Source organism: Podarcis cretensis, assembly GCF_951804945.1.
Source record: "Podarcis cretensis genome assembly, chromosome: 3".
NCBI lineage: Eukaryota > Metazoa > Chordata > Lepidosauria > Squamata > Lacertidae > Podarcis > Podarcis cretensis.
In genome coordinates this window covers 125749286-125766077 of record NC_137172.1, presented here as the reverse complement: position 1 = coordinate 125766077, position 16792 = coordinate 125749286, and the positions used below count along the sequence as shown (strand labels likewise).

Below are 16792 nucleotides of genomic sequence, written 5' to 3'. Positions count from 1 at the left end.
AAGTCCACAAGGCTGTCCCCTTCCCTTTCAGGAACCAGTCTTAATTTTAAATTTTTCTCTTTCCTCTGGAGTTCCAGTAGAGAGAGGGTTGCATCATGCTCATTCACTTTTTTTATGATCGGCCCAAACTTTTCCCTTGTCTCCTCTGCAGTATTTTTTGCACTTTCCGCAATCTTTCGTGTTTCAGAGCTCTCTTGAATTAATCTATTTATAGAATCTGTGTTAGATGTTACGCTTGCTGTATTTACATCTAATCTTGCTGTCAGCTCTGTCAATTTTTTGGAATTTTCTGTAGACAGCTTTGTCAATGCTTCCAAGGATTGATTTATTTTGAGGAGTGCCTGTGTCATAGGATCCATAGAGGCTGTTGCTGCTTTTTCCTGTGCAGCTGGTGTTGTGCCTGATATTGAGCCCCTTTTCTTCTGAGATTGCTTTGCTTTGAGCCTTGTTACTATCTCTTCTGTTGGGCCACTCATATCCTCAAGGTCGTTCTCACAGAAAGAGCTTCCAAGTGGAAAATCCCACTGTTTCTTTTTTAGTGCAACAGTTTCACTTAAAACCCTCTAGAGGGAGCATTCAATTGTATCCAAATGGCAAGAAGAAACAAAGGAGCAAGGAAGCATAAAACAGTAGCCAGCAATTTCCAAAGTCCACACTATAAATTCTCAGTCTTTCAATATAACCAAAGATGCAGCAGGCTGAATTAAAGTCCAGTAACTTTATTTCAGACAAATCCCCACTTTGCACAGTTTAGTATGACAGTTCACTTTCCCGGTGCCTTGTTTGGGCAGCCCGACCTGGGGGATTTGGCAGTGAAAGATCTTATTTTCCCGTTAATTTTCCCGCAGGTTATCAATGTCCAAGTCTCTTCCCCCCTTCTCCTGCCTGTCGGGGGGGGGGGGAAGCTTAAGTCCGATGTCAGGTTTGACAGCTTAAAAAAACTATTTTCCCTCAAATGCAGCTTGCTTTTTTCGTTGCTTTGTTTATCATGCAGCTCCGGGGAGGCAGACTTCCTTAGTTTATGCCTTTCCCGTTTTCAGCCAAATTTCCAATTTTAATGTCCCGTCAATCTCTCAATCTTACTCACGGGTATTGTAGTCAATTTTCAGTTTCAGGAAGGAATCGGCGCTCTCCGTTCATGGCGATGCGGCTTCACTCCGCGGGCTGGGTGACGACTCTCAGCACCGCGCTTACCCCGATGCCGCTCCGAAGCCTTTAAAAAGGCTCCTTCACAGTACCGGGGGGCGCAAAAGGTGCCCACCGAATCTCCTTTGTTCACAGGCTCCGCGCCTGTGATTTTAGGGGTCCCCCGCTCGCCGTAGCGGGTCGGACCCGAACTCGCGGAGCAGTCCTGCCTCGGAGCTCGAGGCTAGGACCGCCATTAAACGCTGGCGCCGACCTGGGCGATGAAATTTAAAGACTATTTAGTTAAATATGTTAACTTAATTGGAAAAGCTTGCAAATATCAGATAGGGTTAGGATTTAAATATGTAATGTGATGAATTAATATGTTTAATGCCAAATTTGAAAGAAAGAAAGATGTTAAGTGATTAAGTTAATCCTAGACAGCATCTTGAGAAGTAGAGACATCACCTTGCCAACAAAGGTCCGTATAGTTAAAGCTATGGTTTTCCCAGTAGTGATGTATGCAAGTGAGAGCTGGACCATAAAGAAGGCTGATCGCCGAAGAATTGATGCTTTTGAGTTATGGTGCTGGAGGAGACTCTTGAGAGTCCCATGGACTGCAAGAAGATCAAACCTCTCCATTCTGAAGGAAATCAGCCCTGAGTGCTCACTGGAAGGACAGATTGTGAAGCTGAGGCTCCAATACTTTGGCCACCTCATGAGAAGAGAAGACTCCCTGGAGAAGACCCTGATGTTGGGAAAGATGGAGGGCACAAGGAGAAGGGGGCGACAGAGGACGAGATGGTTGGATAGTGTTTTCGAGGTTACCAGCATGAGTCTGACCAAGCTGCGGGGGGCAGTGGAGGACAGGAGTGCCTGGCGTTCTCTGGTCCATGGGGTCACGAAGAGTCGGACACGACTAAACGACTAAACAACAACAACATAAGAATATTGTTTTGAAATTCAACCAGGGGGATACGAGGAAGTCACTTAACAATGTTACTAAGATTGGTTTAAATACGCCCGAGATTTATGTTTGTTTGTTTGTTTAAAAAACTTTTTGGAAAATTAATAAAATCTTTTTTTTCCCTTCCAAAACATGACACAATTAAACTTTTGTGTCCCTTGACTATGAAACGGCATACAGTTTACTAGGGGCACTTGAAGCAGGAGAGGAGCACGATATTCTGGATGGAGACTTGAAAGAAGCTTATCATGGTGCATCACAGAATCACATCAGCTGAGGGCTATTGGATCAAGCACCCCAGTCGAAAGAATCCAGTCCCTAGGCAGGTATAGCAAGTGATACCAGTCTTTTCCTCCCTACATCACTAGAGTAGAAAACAAAAACAGATTATCCTGAACTTAAGGTGGTTCTCATTCATTTTAGTTGCCTAACTTTATCTAAAAGTGAAGTGTATTCCAAAGCTCCGTTTGAGACAAGACAAGACACACATTTTTTGCAGAGTGGAAAGTACTGGCAGGACTTGCCGTAACTTAGACGCCTTAAAATAACAAATCTTGGGTCACAGACTTCATGGTCTGAAGGGAGGGTGGAAACTGAGAAGGGATCAGAGAAGAAAGGAAGACAGATGAAGCCCTGCCCACAAAGCCTGCGAGGAGAAGTTGCCCTTTACACAAAGACGGACGGACAAAGGCATTCAGTCACCTCTTTTTCAGGGTGCCATGAACAGACACCTCAAACATCCCTGCCTCCCAGTTCCAAGGATTAGTTGCAGCAACATTTACCTCTCCTTTTCCATCATGATCTGCACTGGGCTTAGCTGGTTGCTTTTACTGCCAGTTCCCAGCTGCCCATAAGTGTTTGCTCCCCAGGCGTAGAGCAAGCCCTCATCCGTTAACACCATTGTGTGTGCATAGCCACAGGCAACCTGCAAGAAAGAAAATGGAAATCAATGCTAGCATCACTCTAAGATGGCCACGAAGAATGAGAAATCACTGCTGGACACTTAAGTATCAGTTGCACAACCTGGGTTAGTTTTAAACGCCAAGGGAGTCTGCACACAGGTTATGAAATGCGGAGGGGGGTGTCCTACGGTTCTCCAGATACTGTTGGACTGCAACTCCTGTTATTTCTGACTACTGACTGAGGCTGGGGGTGGAGAGAGCCCAACAAACATCACGAGAACTGTAGGTTCCCTGGCCCAGGTATGAAAAGGTTTCACTGATTATTGATGGTTTGGTAAAATACTTGCAGAACAACTGAGAAATAACCCAAGTCATCTTGTCTCCAAAAGATCACCAGTAAAATGTTGACACTTCCTAAACACAATCTCAGGTCTGGAAGAGGCAGCTGCGTCTTGGTTATTCCCTTTTCCTGCCCTTGGCAAAAACTGCCAACTGAAGGCTGCCCCAGCTGCAGTGAAGATGGCAGCCATCTACAGGCTCATAGTTATCAGGCCTCTTCAACACCAACTGTTTGCAGGCTAGGCTTTGGTTATAAGCACTAAACAGAAGCTCACAATAAACCAGGGGACAATTAAGCAACACAACTTACACTATTTTGTACTCACCTGCATTACACAGAGACCTTGTAGCGCAGCCACTCGGCATGGGGTTAGCTGATTGCCATTGTTTCCCAGACCTAGTTGACCATTGCCATTGTAACCCCAGCCATACACCTTCATGAAGGAGGAAGAACAGTTAATCTGGATGCACTCCAGGGAAAGAGGTGGCCAGTGCAGTGTGCTGGTGAGAGCGTTAGATCTGGTAGACCAGGGTTCAAAGCCCCACTCAGTCGCGAAGCTCAGTGGGTAACCCTGGGCCAGTCTCTCCCTCTAGCCTACCTCTTAGGGTTGGTGTGAGGGTAAAATGGCGAGGAGGGAGAAAGATGGAACTCCTTGAAGGTGGGATATAAATGTAACAATAAAAATGAATTTAAAATAGCTCTAGTTCAGGGAAAGATGCTGAGAAAGGCAGGCTGAAAATGCACCTAATCCTAATCTACATACTCTTCAGCTATCTGTTGCCGACTCATTTTTCTTTTGTGCATATGAACACTGCATATTGACTCCTAAATTATAAAATGAAGGGTTTTATGACTTTTAGTTTAATCTGCCTGCAGAGTTACTTGGTTACTCTGCCCTTCCCCTAAATGTTACAGGACAGTTCTGGATGTACTGGATTCATAGCGTAAGTAAAAAAAAGTTTAACTTTCCAGCGTTTAAGAGCAAGGAAGCAGCAATGTCAACACTATTTATAGCTCAAGTTTCCCCGTTTCCTGAGGATAAACTTCCTCTGATTTAAGCCTTGAATAATTGTTTACTAACTGCATCTGAGGTTTCAATAATTATCAAATGAGTCACAAATCCTACTTTTCCCTTTAACCACAAGATTTGCTTCCTCAGGTGATCCAGCATCACCTTCAGAAATGAATTTTAGATGATGAAGTGAACATACAGGTGCCAGAACAAGTCCTAATGGCAATGAACAGCCAGCAGGTGTCTAGTTTAAAGCCACTGCAGCTCATCAGCTTCACAAAAGTTTCTGGGGCATCTTCTATTAGCCCTTTGTTCTGCACTTTAGCATTTTCCTACGCAGAAGCAGAGCCATGTGTGCAATGACCTTGGAATGCTTACCTCTCCATTGTCCACTACAGCTATGGAAGAGGTTTGGCCACATGCAACGCCGACCACCACCTTCGTCTGCAGACAGTTGGAAACCTTGCGGGGAGTGGGCTGGTTTGCCGTGGAGCCTGACCCAACTTGTCCACAGTTGTTATAGCCCCAGGCATATACCTTGCCACAATGAAAGAAGATGAAAAGACATCATGGGCACACACTCCAAACTTCCTTCAGAACAAAAATAATGCCTGAACAGCTTTGAGTTGATTTTCTCCTTTTACCTTTTTAAAAATTTTTACCCTAGAACTCTTCCAATTTTAACTCCACTGCTGCAGATATGCAGGTGACACATCAAAAGCCTTGCCAAACAGCAGACACTGCCCTGTGTCCACAGGTAGTCCGTTCCTTCTGCAAACATGCATCGTGATGCGAAGTTACATCATGTAACCACATCATGAAACATCATGTTACATCTTATCTGTCTGTTAAGGTAAGATTTCAGTCCAAAATATTTCACTAGGAAAACACAATACAATGATTGATAGCAACATCAGATTCACTTTTCTCTGAGGGCTTCCCAAAATTTAAGACAGTTTAGAGATTTTTGAAATATTAAGTGGGATATCAATGCTTTTAAATAAATAAATACAGGAACACATTTGCATAACAGTGGGTTCTCAAAAGCAAAAGTTTAGCAAGTAATAATATACATATATAAAAGACTTACATCTCCATCAGATGATAGTGCTATAGAATGATGGGAGCCACAAGCTACTTCAATTACTTTCTTAATTAGCAAATTGGTACAGATTTGAATGGGTGTAACACCTTGATTGGTGGTCCCATTTCCAAGTTGACTGTATCCATTATGTCCCCAGGCATAAACTTCACCATCTATGAAAGGCACAAAAGCACAAATGTCCATAATTCCAAACAGCACCAGACAAAAGCGGGTCAGAAAAAATATAAGAGACTGCATCCAGAGCCACAGCTCCACTCATGCAACAGACTTCCACGCCCACAATACAACTTCCTCTTCTGCCCCCTCCAGACCACAATGTGGCCTCAAAACCTGCTCCAAAGCAGAATTTGGGGGCATGTAGGGGAGAGCATAAGAAGTGGATGTCCTATTTCACAAGCAGAATTCTGCTTGTACAGTGTGGAAAATAGCCCTAAGTCTTAAGATAAGTACCTGAATTAGAACCCAATCGTTCTGAAAGGTTTGAGGGAATGGGGTGTGCACACACATGGAGTGAGACACTTAAGCCTTCTTTAGATTTTATTTTTCCTAGGAAGCGCTGCAGCATCTACATAACTTTACTCCTCCCTGGTCTGGTGAATGCTGCTGCACAAAGGAAAACACTGGCAATTGCAGCCACAAGCTGCACACATGCATCAAAGGAAGATGTCAAAAGACTATTCTCATTCTTAGGGTTGACGTTGGAGACAACATTGCGTGAAGGCAGGAAAAGATCCATGGGGGTTGCAATCCAACAACGTTGTGAGAGCCACCAGTTTGCACCCTTGGCGAGAGGGAAGTGCCTAATAAAATTCTGCAGCCCAAGCTTACCACAAATATTTAAGATGGGCAAATATTTTTAAAACCATGTCCACATCCCATTGGAAGCAACATAGTAAAGTAATTTAGTGTCTTGCCCAACAAAGTAATCAACTTTCATGGCCAAAGAGAAGGAACAATATACACTTTCACTCATTCATCCAATTACAGCTATTCCATGAATGGGTTTACTTAAAATCAGATGAGAAGAGAAGATCTCCATTCTTTGACATGGGAGACTAGATTGGAAAGAGTATCAATATATGTGTGCAGGAGTTGAGGGGAAGATGCAGCCACACAGGGAGGTTAAGCTGGAACAACCTGTTGTTGGAATGGACTTGCCAACAGCGCAAGGCCACAACCACATTTTCTTGGAATCCATTTCTAACGACCTTTGCTTAAATTTAGGGAGCATGCAATTAGTATTGCTCAAGAGCAAAACTACCTTCTGTACTAAGTATTACATGTGGTCCACTTCCATAACTGAAGCTGCGAATCCTCTTTCCGCATAAAGTTTCAAGTTTCTTTGGTACAATGGTACTCTGGTTATCTCCAGTTCCCAAACAATTACTACAGTTTAATCCAAATACAAATACCTGGAAAGAGAGACCAATAACACTATATTTTAATGCTTATATTTATAGCAACAGTCATCAAGATGAAAGTGAATCAGGGTAAATATACAATTTATAAGATTTAATAGGATTCTTACTATATCCATTTCAGCTATAGTGTCTTTATAACGATAGCATGGTTTTGCAATGAACTCTAAATGGCCAAAATCTGGCAAACTCAACACAGTATGCTATGGATAAGAAATGCTAAAGCTATGATTATTTTATGAAATTGGATTTCTTTTATAATATGAAAGGAACACTCTGATTTTAAACATCCAAGGTCAAAACACATTTTGGTTGGAATTATACCCATGAAAGCCACTGTATAATTTACTTAACTATCACCTGTATGTTCAATTTTCTTTCTTTGAAATTACTCCACATTTACAGCGTTTGTACTTAGAAATGTTTTATTTTTCTTATTCTTACATGTTTATAACATTGATATAGGAAGCCATGAATCTTTACCAACCTTTGGAGAACTGGGACAAAACTAAGAAAGTCAGTTTCAATAGGGACAAATGTAAGGTTCTAAGAATGAACATTTGCAAATCACTTGCGTTGTTTTTGGCTTATGCACCAGATATACAAACTTTTTTTTTAAGTTAAGCCATTTAACCTAGACAACCCAATATTTACCTCATCACTGTGGGTGATGTATATCGCTTCATTGGCAGATGTTCCAAACACACATGCTTTTCGGATGGTTGATATTTCTTGTGGCGAAAGCAAAGTAAATATTGGCCACTTTCCAACATCCATCATGACTTCACAGTTCTTTATACCAGACTTATAATTATGCTGGCATTTTGCCTCCAATTAAAACAAAATCATGGAGTCACCTGGAAGAGAAGAAAGGATAGAAAGACTGGATTTTCAGATATGGAAAACCTATTTCTATATTGTGGTGCAGACACAGAGATGCCTAACTCTGGGTTACACAGATTTACACATGCGTGTAGTATAGCTGCAGGGATGTATTCCTAGGCAGCCCTGCAAATAATCAGAGGTAGCAGTCGCACATCTCCTGTTGCACTTGTTAACCCACCAGCCCATTCCCAAAGCAGAGGGAGTTACTATCCCATACAGACCGTCCACTACTCTTCGCCTTCCAATATCTACAGGGAGTTGCCAGAGTTGCAGCTGCCTTTCAATTTTTAACAAAAACGTCAGCTAAGCCTGTGCGGGCAGCCTTCACAACATTGCTATAGAGACTTACTAAATCTGGTGCTGAACAGAACATGAAAAGGCTTGAGAAATGGCGTTCCACTGTTGCAAAGCAGCAGCACAAACATCAAAAGCGAGCTTTGTTGCCATTGCTCAGATGACATCTCTGAAATGACCCAACAATGCTAGCATACAAACCAGGTCAAAACAAGAAATCCTGCAAGTTTAGTGGTATTGAAAGTTAAACAGAGACAACCATGTTTACATGAAACAAAAGGTAGACTGTCAAGGATGTTTCAAACCTAAAGCTTTAACTCTCTGTAATACCAGGAGTGACAAAAGTTTTTTCCATATCTCAGTATTGTTTTTTAAAAATCTTACCTTGTTGCATACAGAAGGAGCTGAGCTGATAAAACCAGTGTGCAGCACAAACCTTTGAGATAATGTTACATGAAGCATGTTCTGTACACTCTGTAATTCCCTGCAAGGGCTGCTGGGAATTACAACATATGAAAGACACTAATATTCAGGAAACAAGTAGCCAACACATCTGTGTGGCTCCAGACACTAGGCTAGAAACATGTGGACCAAGGCAAGTGATGATGTAACAAAAAAGGAGGCTAACTGGAAAAGACTGGTAACTGGGTCACCACCTGCATGTGGCAAAGAGGCATCCTCAGCCTCCCAAACCCAGGCTCTATCCACTGGCCCAAAATGGGCTTCGGTTTATTTCAGGAATGAGGAATGTCAAGCGCAGAGACCAAATGCAGCACTCCAGACCTCTCTATTTGGCCCTTAGGATTCTCTCCAGACCACACCCCATTCACAGTCACATTCTTTGCTCAAAGAGGGTACTAAGTAGGGTCCGTGTTTTTGCCAGGCCTTGAATTCTGTTCATGCTTTTTGTTCCCCTACACCAGGGGTGTCCAAACTTTTTTCAAAGAGGGCCAGATTTGATGAAGTGAACACGCATGAGGGCCAACCAAAATTGCTGAGCTTTTTATTTCATAGAATCATAGAATTGGAAGATAGGTAGCCGTGTTGGTCTGCCATAGTCAAAACAAAATTTAAAAATCTGCGTATCTGAAGAAGTGTGCATGCACACGAAAGCTCATACCAAGAACTAACTTAGTTGGTCTTTAAGGTGCTACTGGAAGGAATTTTTTTATTTTGTTTTGAGAGTTAGAAGAGACCACAAGGGCCATCGAGTCCAATTGGCTTTTTTAGCTGCCGCGTCACACTGTTGGCTCATGTCAAGTTTGTGGTCAACCAAGACTCCTAGATCCTTTTCACATGTACTGCTCTCAAGCCAGGTGTCACCCATCTTGTATTTGTGCCTCTCATTTTTTTTGCCCAAGTGCAATACTTTACATTTCTCCCTATTTTTCAATCCTATTTTTAGGATTGAAGTTGACCCCAAAGTTGTTGAGCTGCTTTTAGGATTGAAAATTCAGGTAGGTAGCTGTGTTGGTCTGACACAGTCGAAATATATATAAAAAAATTAAAAAATGTCTAGTAGCACCTTAGAGATCAACTAAGTTTGTTCTTGGTATAAGCTTTTGTGTGCATGCACACAAAGAGATGGGTGATTTACCATAACCATTGAGTCTATCACCCATCTCCTACTACCCGCCTGAGAAAAACCCCACCCCACCCTCCCACTATATATAAGGGTCTGGTGACTTCTGTTTCAGTGTATCTGAAGAAGTGTTTTTTATTTTTTTATATATTTAGGATTTCAGTTGTTGAATTTTTTTACAATTTTACCCCAAAGTGTTTTTTAAGGATTTTACCCCAGGACATATACTGCCACGGGGGCCAGATTAAATCAACAGGTGGGCCAGATTAGGCCCCAGAAACAGGCTTTGGACATGCGCGCCCTACACTGAGGGATGTCCAAGTGTGTGGGGTATCTGAGTACCCTACTGTACAAAGGAAAATGTCACACTTGTGGTTCTGACCACTTTTCCTCTGCCCCCCCCACTCCCGGCATAAAAAAGTTTTGACATAAAAAAACTCAGAGCACGACATTTCCCCAGGAAATCAAAGCATTTGTTTGCACAAATTTGAAGTGATTCAAGCATCTCACTAGACTCAAAGGATGGGGCTCAACACTATTCCTCCTCAGAGTAGAACCATGGACATGACCCACTTAGGTTCATTCATTTCCATGGGGTTACCCTGAACAGGACATTGCTGAATGCAAACCATGGTGTTGGAAAGTATGGTAGTCCAAGTCCCAAAGTCTGACAGCCCTTTTGCTCAGGGCAGCAGAGCCCACTGTCTCCCACTGCTGTCTGTTCTGCTAGCCAAAATCTGCTTCCCTGTAGTTTCCACCTACTGGCTCTGGATTTGCCTTCTAGAGCAGATTTTCAGATATTTAAAAAGCATTATCATCATGTCCCCCTTAATCTTCTCCTCCCCAAGCTAAACACAACCACAGCCCCAGTCCCCATCATACACTACTGGTTTGGGGTTCCATTTTAAATCAGAATATGTTACATCGTTTGAACCATTAAGGAAGATATAGAGTGCTAATTACACACTGCAAAACAGATTTGAGTACATTCCTGTCTTAGCTGCCCATCTAAAAATGTGACATTTCTAATTTCTTTCAGACATAGCTTAAGGATAAATAAAATATATTTTGGTTCTTTTAACAAGTTTAAATGATTGTTTTAGGAGAGAACAGGGGTTCACAAATGGACATACGGGAGAGAAATGGTTGCCATGTCACTTGAACATATGGACGTATCCTGCAAGAGCTTGGACAGTGAAACTGTCAAGTTAGGCCAGCACTGCGTTTCTAATTTGTACGCATCTGTAACTTCTGTCACCAGCCCCCAAAACGCTCCTGCCTGTTAACTTGGCTGAAATCCAAAGCGCCCCTTCCGACTTGGAGTCTTTGATGCGGCAGCACCTGACTCGGCTTTCTCGCCAGGGACGGGCTCCGCTCTGAAGAGAAGAGCGCTCCTTCGGCGGAGTCCTGCCCCGGGCCTTGGCTCCGGAAGGGGCTGGCCAGGCCCAGGGGAGGCCGGGGCGGCACGAAGAGCCGCGTCTGGCCCGCGCCCCCCTCAGAAAGCGACGCCTGCAGCTCGGCAGCCTCGTCCGCGTCCCTACCTGCAGTCTCGTCCGGCGAGGCGACGGCGAGGCCCGGCTTGGGGATCTCCGGAGAGGCGCGCCGGGCGGGCGGGCGGGCGGCGCTGCGCGGGGGGCGGAGGAGACGGGCCGGCGCAAGGACCCGCGCGGCCAGGCGCCGCTCCGCGAGAGAGCTCCGTCCGCTCCCTGTCCCGCGCCTGCTCCGTGGGGCCACAGCCAATCAAAGGCGCGGGAAAGGCGGCCGCCCGACGCCCCTTGGATCGCCGTAGAGCTAGTAAGCGGGGAAAGCAAGAGGGACGCGCTCCCGGCCCTGCCTTCCCTCGGAGGAGGCGGAGCTCCAAGCACTGCTCTCCTGAGGGAAGCAACAAGCACAATTACCAACTGGCCACACGCGGTTCATTGTGTTTTTGGCCCCTCACACCGGGGCAGAAATGCTGCTTGCGTGGGCCCCCTTGCCCCCCCCTCTTTCTGCGAGCCGCATCTCGAGACCCCTTCCAACTCTACCATTCTGATTCTATATACCCTGCTGATGTTTTAAAGCAGGTGCTTCTGCCTTCACAATTGCCAAATACTTGTTTACAGGGTTTGCTTGTTTTTAAGTTTCTGCATCAGAGGCAGTGTTGCAGATAAATATACAAAGTGTTGCAGGTAAATATACTTCTAAGTAAACATGGTTACAAGTTGAGCTACAAGCACTACAGTATTCATTTCACCAGAGAATCTGTCATGTGGATCTAGTGGAACCACCTGATTTGATCAGTTTCACAACCCAGACAGGAAACTTGCAGCCTTAGTTTCCCCTACTTGTTAGTTACACAATTCTACTGTAACAGAAGGGAAATGCAGATTACGAAACAGTGTCTGTAGCACAGGGCTTAACGACTGCAGTGTTCATTCTACACATCTGTATTTGGAAGTAACCACTGCTGTTTTCATTGAAACCCACTAGTTAAATGGTGTGTACACTGAGTAACCCTCATTCCAGGAAACAATTAAGGCTAAGTGATGATAGTTCATGGGAAAGGACATGCAAAGCATGAGATGGCTGTGAAACCAGAAATAAATAAGAGTCAATAGAAAGGAGTGGTTATCCACCATCCCTAGGGATAACTTCTCCTGCTGTGCCTCACTTGCACATTTTCCTATTCACAGCTGCCAAGAGATTGTGCAGCTATTCCGTTCTTTTTTCCTTAATGGATTTTCTGTGGCAAGATAAAAAGATAAGAACACACACAAGAGATCACAATTTGCTTACTATGTTCGTTGGACTGCCATACAATTGTGTGAAGGACGCAAGATGATGGTACATTTAAAGCTTTGTCTGGAAGCACCCCAAGAAAGACAGAAGAAGCCTAGCAAAAACACAGGACAATTTGACAATGCACTATAAAAAGTGAATGAACAAAGCAAGACAATTCCACATTAAACATCCTGTTTATTATTGCACACTGCTTTGATACTTATGTGAAAAGTGGGATGTAAACCTTTTAATGAATATACAAAAATAGTGAGGAAGCATCATCTGACTAGCAATAGCACTCCAGAGTATCAGCATCTCTCTGTCACCTTCTTACCTGACTCCTAACTGGAGATGGTCTATCATTGAGCATTGGGATCATTTTATCAGTATTTTATTTAATGTATCTTATTTAATCTACGCTGGGATTCAGGGGGACTTACATTTCAAAAATGTCATTACAAAATACAAGTAATGTTATTAGCTTAATAATTGTTGCAAACGTAATGTTGGGGGGCTTGCTGTGCAGGAAACCTCTACCCCGTATCTGACTTCAACAGCTTATCTGGGCTCCATTTCAGCCACCAGAATTGTGAAATTTACCAGATTGGTTGAGAAGCAGTTTCAGTCTAGTCAGATACGGTGGCTACATATATATCCCCTTATTTCCACCCTCAGTGGCTTCTGATAGTCTTTTACCCCTGTTGCAGGTGTATATGTCATGCTGTTACACTAGTGTTGGATTACTGCATATGTGGAACACTGCAAGTATATTCCCTGAGATTAGTTTCCTATCACATACAGAATAGGACAACACTCAGAACTGTACTATATCTTTTTTAAAAAAGCATTACTGCCATTGTCATTTTACAATCAAACTGAGGCTTGATTAATTTGACAATGACCACAAATTGCTATGCAACACCATATTTTTCCTTCGAACAGAAGACTCTTTAACAGAACAAAGATATCAGACAAAAGTTATGACACCTTTTTGTACATGAATATCAATGTGCTAAATACAAAGCTTCTTAATTAGATGCATATTCAAAATAAAGTATTATTATATATTATGTTGACCCTTGTAAATACTGTTTTATTTTTGGTAATGCTTTAAGAAGTCAGTTCAGGTTACTAGAGGACATATTGTCATTTGAAAATGGTCACAGAAAAGTAAGCCTACAAATCCACTTAAAGCACATCACTGTTTTCAAAATAAGGTCTTACAGGTTTGTAGTATTTGATAGCAGCTTTTTATTGGTTATAAAACCTAAGCCCATATACAAAATTAGGAACACATTTAGATGCCTCTTCTGAAGTAACAATTTAATCTATTAACTGAGAGTTAAAAAAATAACACAATGCAATTTTAAACCACTTCTGAAAACTTAAAAGTGCAGCAATATACTTTTGGCTTGCATACAAAGATCCTAATACATGGCATGACTGGAAGAAACTCTGCAAGTGGAGTAAGAGAGAAGGGATACCATTTCCTCCATCTGCAGCCTTCTGTGCCTCCTGTTCTGGAGGCCTCTTGATACTCTGATATCACTTATATCAGTAGATGGGAGGAAACTCTCAGCACAACTGCAAAAATCTCCCCCTCTTGCACAGCAGGATCTTTGGATTCAAGCGTTTGTTTCCTTTAACTTTAAAATGGTTGGATCCCAAACAAGGGCTGATAAGGTGACAGAATAATGAGAAAAATCTAAGTTACTGCTTTAAACAAGTTTTCCTATGTTCATCTCAGTCTTCACAGTAGTGAAAAATCATTTATCTCATTTTGTGTGTAGCATCTAAGACAGCGGACACAGGCATACTATAAAATGAGGGGCATTTTTTCACATCATCAACTGCATACCTGCTTTGAAATTCCAAAACCTATGACCAAATCTAATTCTGATTTTGAAATGTCTAGTTTTTAGCAAGCACAACACAATTCCAGTAAAATGTGTTAATATAGGACACAGTTACCAAATGAACTTAATGTCTGGGTAAAGAAAAAAGGCACAATGAACTTCAACTCAATTTTATGTGCACAAGAGTTGAAAAGTCTGAGCCACCTTAAAGAGAAATTGATTTTAAAATTTATAAAACCTATAAATAGAGGCCAAACCACTGTATTAAAACACAGTATCTAGCAAGTAAAAATCTTGCAGTTTAAAACACATACTTGTATCATTTTAAGATACAATACAACTCACTCTTTAAAGTGGCTCCACCTTGGCAGATAGATTTAATGAATGAACACCTGCAATGTTTTGCTCATCAGTGGAAAAACAGCTGATCAACAAAGCTTTTGATGGCATCTGTCCTTATCTTCGTCACAGTAAATACAACCCACATCCAATAACTACATTAGTTTTACGTTTTCAGTATCCCTTCACATCAAGGCATTGGGGAAAGTACATCCAGTGAACAACAGCAACAATACCAGTTTGTGTGACAGGTTACAAAGTTTAAATTTCATCTTTACCCACAGCAATCCCAGATCCTCTGAAAAGCCAGGCTGGACATTACCCCAATATTAATGATCTCCCATGTTACCAGCTTATGCAAATTTATTCATGGTGAGCTGCATGTTACGCTTCTTCTGAATAGCAGCAGCTTCCACAAAGCCTCACACAACTAATACATATCTTAACTATATGAATAGGTTTAGAGACTAATTTTTCTATTATTTTTCCAATACTCCAAGAATGAAGCTTTTATGATGCTCCTAAAATAGTTGCTTGTTTGTTGCCAACCACATCATCATAAGCACTGGTAAGTAAAAAAATAGTTTAAGACTAAATTACAGTAAACATGAAAGCTCCACAGTTTAAACCAATATAAATCAACATTATTCAGTTATAAATTTAAAACAAAAATAATGCATTGACTACTAAAAGATGAAAGCAAGATTCTTGCTAACCAATGCTCATTTGGGGTAGCTTTGTTTCTTTAATATGGAATTCTTGCTTTCAACTTAAAACGAAGTTCAAGTCCGTAACAGATTGTAGCTCAGGTAAAATACCATGCACAGCATTTTCATTATTTCCAAAACAGCAGGAACACACAGGCTGAAGAGTGGTCAAGTACAGCTTGCTGTTCTCAAAAATTAGGTATACTGGTCATGTTTTACTAGTCCAAATGCAAACTTCATTCTTCAAACCCAAGCTTCTAAGGCAGTAATGAACACAATTACTGATATATGTAGTCTGTTTTTACACTAATCAATTACCAAGTTCTTTTAAAATTTCAGTTTCACCAATGAAAATAATTTGACTTGCGTTTTCTTTGTTTATTCTTCCACATTAAATATATGAAAATATGTTTGTAGAGGACAACAGTAGAGGCTTAAAAAATAAACAGGGCCTCTTGGAAGTCTTCCAAAATGTAAGCATCATACTAAAGAGTCTTGATCCACAGTGCACTATTTTAGAAAGAAAGCTACTCTTCTGTGGAAAGCCAATGAGTCGCCACCACAAAGGGATATTCTTAAAACTGCAGACTGCAGTTGTCAGCTTGTGGCACCAGGGGCAAAAAAAAGGCAAAAACAGAGGAAAGGTAGCACGGGTTGTTAAAAAACAACAACTCTGAACAGTTTATGAGATCATGCATATGCATTTATGGTCCGTGTGAGAGTTACTTTTGGCAACGGCGAAGTGACGGAGATACAACTTGCTTTAGAAGCATCAGACAAAGAGGAATATGCTTGGAGTCCTTTTTTCAACGGCAACCATCAGGTGGTACATTTTACAGGTGTGGAATAGAAAAGCTGCATTGTATGGAACTTAAAAATTAAATTCTTTTGTTTGAAGATTGGCCGTTGGATCAAAATTGTAAGTACCTCCTTGTGTTGCCTCAGGAATGAGGCTGGGATCTTCATCAATCTACAAAAGCAAAGAAAGTGCATACCATGGGATTTCATTGTTCACCTTATAAATAGCCCCCACTCACAGACAACATATTCCGCCCAACAGTACAAGAGCAGGTATCAAAAATGCACACCATGCATACAGAAGGCTTGGACATGTTACAAAAGTTGAGACATTTTGAAATCTGCTGCTCTTATGAGCAATCTCCTGGGGCATTGAGCTGGTGGCAATCCCTCGGAACTCTATTTGAATGCCAATAATTACACTGGGCTGGCTTGCTCCTGACAATGAGTTGGTGATGGACCTAACACACTACTAGACCCTGCAGCTCACCTCAAATAGTAACTTAACTGTTATTAATAATGCATGAAGATAGCTACTAATTCCTCAAATAAATACATCAAGTGATGTCCTGAAACCAACTTGAGGCTTTGAGAAAGCTAGAGTATCATTTTGTCTTTGTTTAGCAAAGTAAATTATTTGTAAGTTATTGGGGTGGGGAGTTGTTGTTTCTAGAGGCTGTGCTGAGGGCAGGGAGAGGCAAG

The 16792-nt window shown here is 41.9% G+C and overlaps 2 protein-coding genes across 5 annotated transcripts in view; both read right to left on the bottom strand.

The window, feature by feature from the left end:
- The window catches only part of RCBTB1 (RCC1 and BTB domain containing protein 1), a 53024-nt gene extending 41721 nt beyond the window's left edge, over nucleotides 1–11303 (bottom strand). For 2 of the 4 annotated variants that reach the window (XM_079971038.1, XM_079971040.1), the window contains exons 1-7: nucleotides 10764–10960; nucleotides 7524–7726; nucleotides 6713–6863; nucleotides 5437–5603; nucleotides 4725–4883; nucleotides 3660–3767; nucleotides 2875–3017 (exon numbers count right to left, since the gene is read on the bottom strand). In XM_079971038.1, the coding sequence (XP_079827164.1) occupies nucleotides 2875–3017; nucleotides 3660–3767; nucleotides 4725–4883; nucleotides 5437–5603; nucleotides 6713–6863; nucleotides 7524–7649 (854 nt within the window). In that variant the 5' untranslated portion in view covers nucleotides 7650–7726; nucleotides 10764–10960. Of the gene's footprint in view, nucleotides 1–2874; nucleotides 3018–3659; nucleotides 3768–4724; nucleotides 4884–5436; nucleotides 5604–6712; nucleotides 6864–7523; nucleotides 7727–10763; nucleotides 10962–11171 lie in introns of those variants that run through there. The other 2 variants (XM_079971039.1, XM_079971041.1) reach the window with 2 other exon arrangements.
- Nucleotides 11304–13617: 2314 nt separating this feature from the next.
- The window catches only part of KPNA3 (karyopherin subunit alpha 3), a 47138-nt gene continuing 43963 nt past the window's right edge, over nucleotides 13618–16792 (bottom strand). The window contains exon 17 of the mRNA XM_079971042.1: nucleotides 13618–16262. Within this exon, the coding sequence (XP_079827168.1) occupies nucleotides 16164–16262 (99 nt within the window). The 3' untranslated portion in view covers nucleotides 13618–16163. The remainder of the gene's footprint in view (nucleotides 16263–16792) is intronic.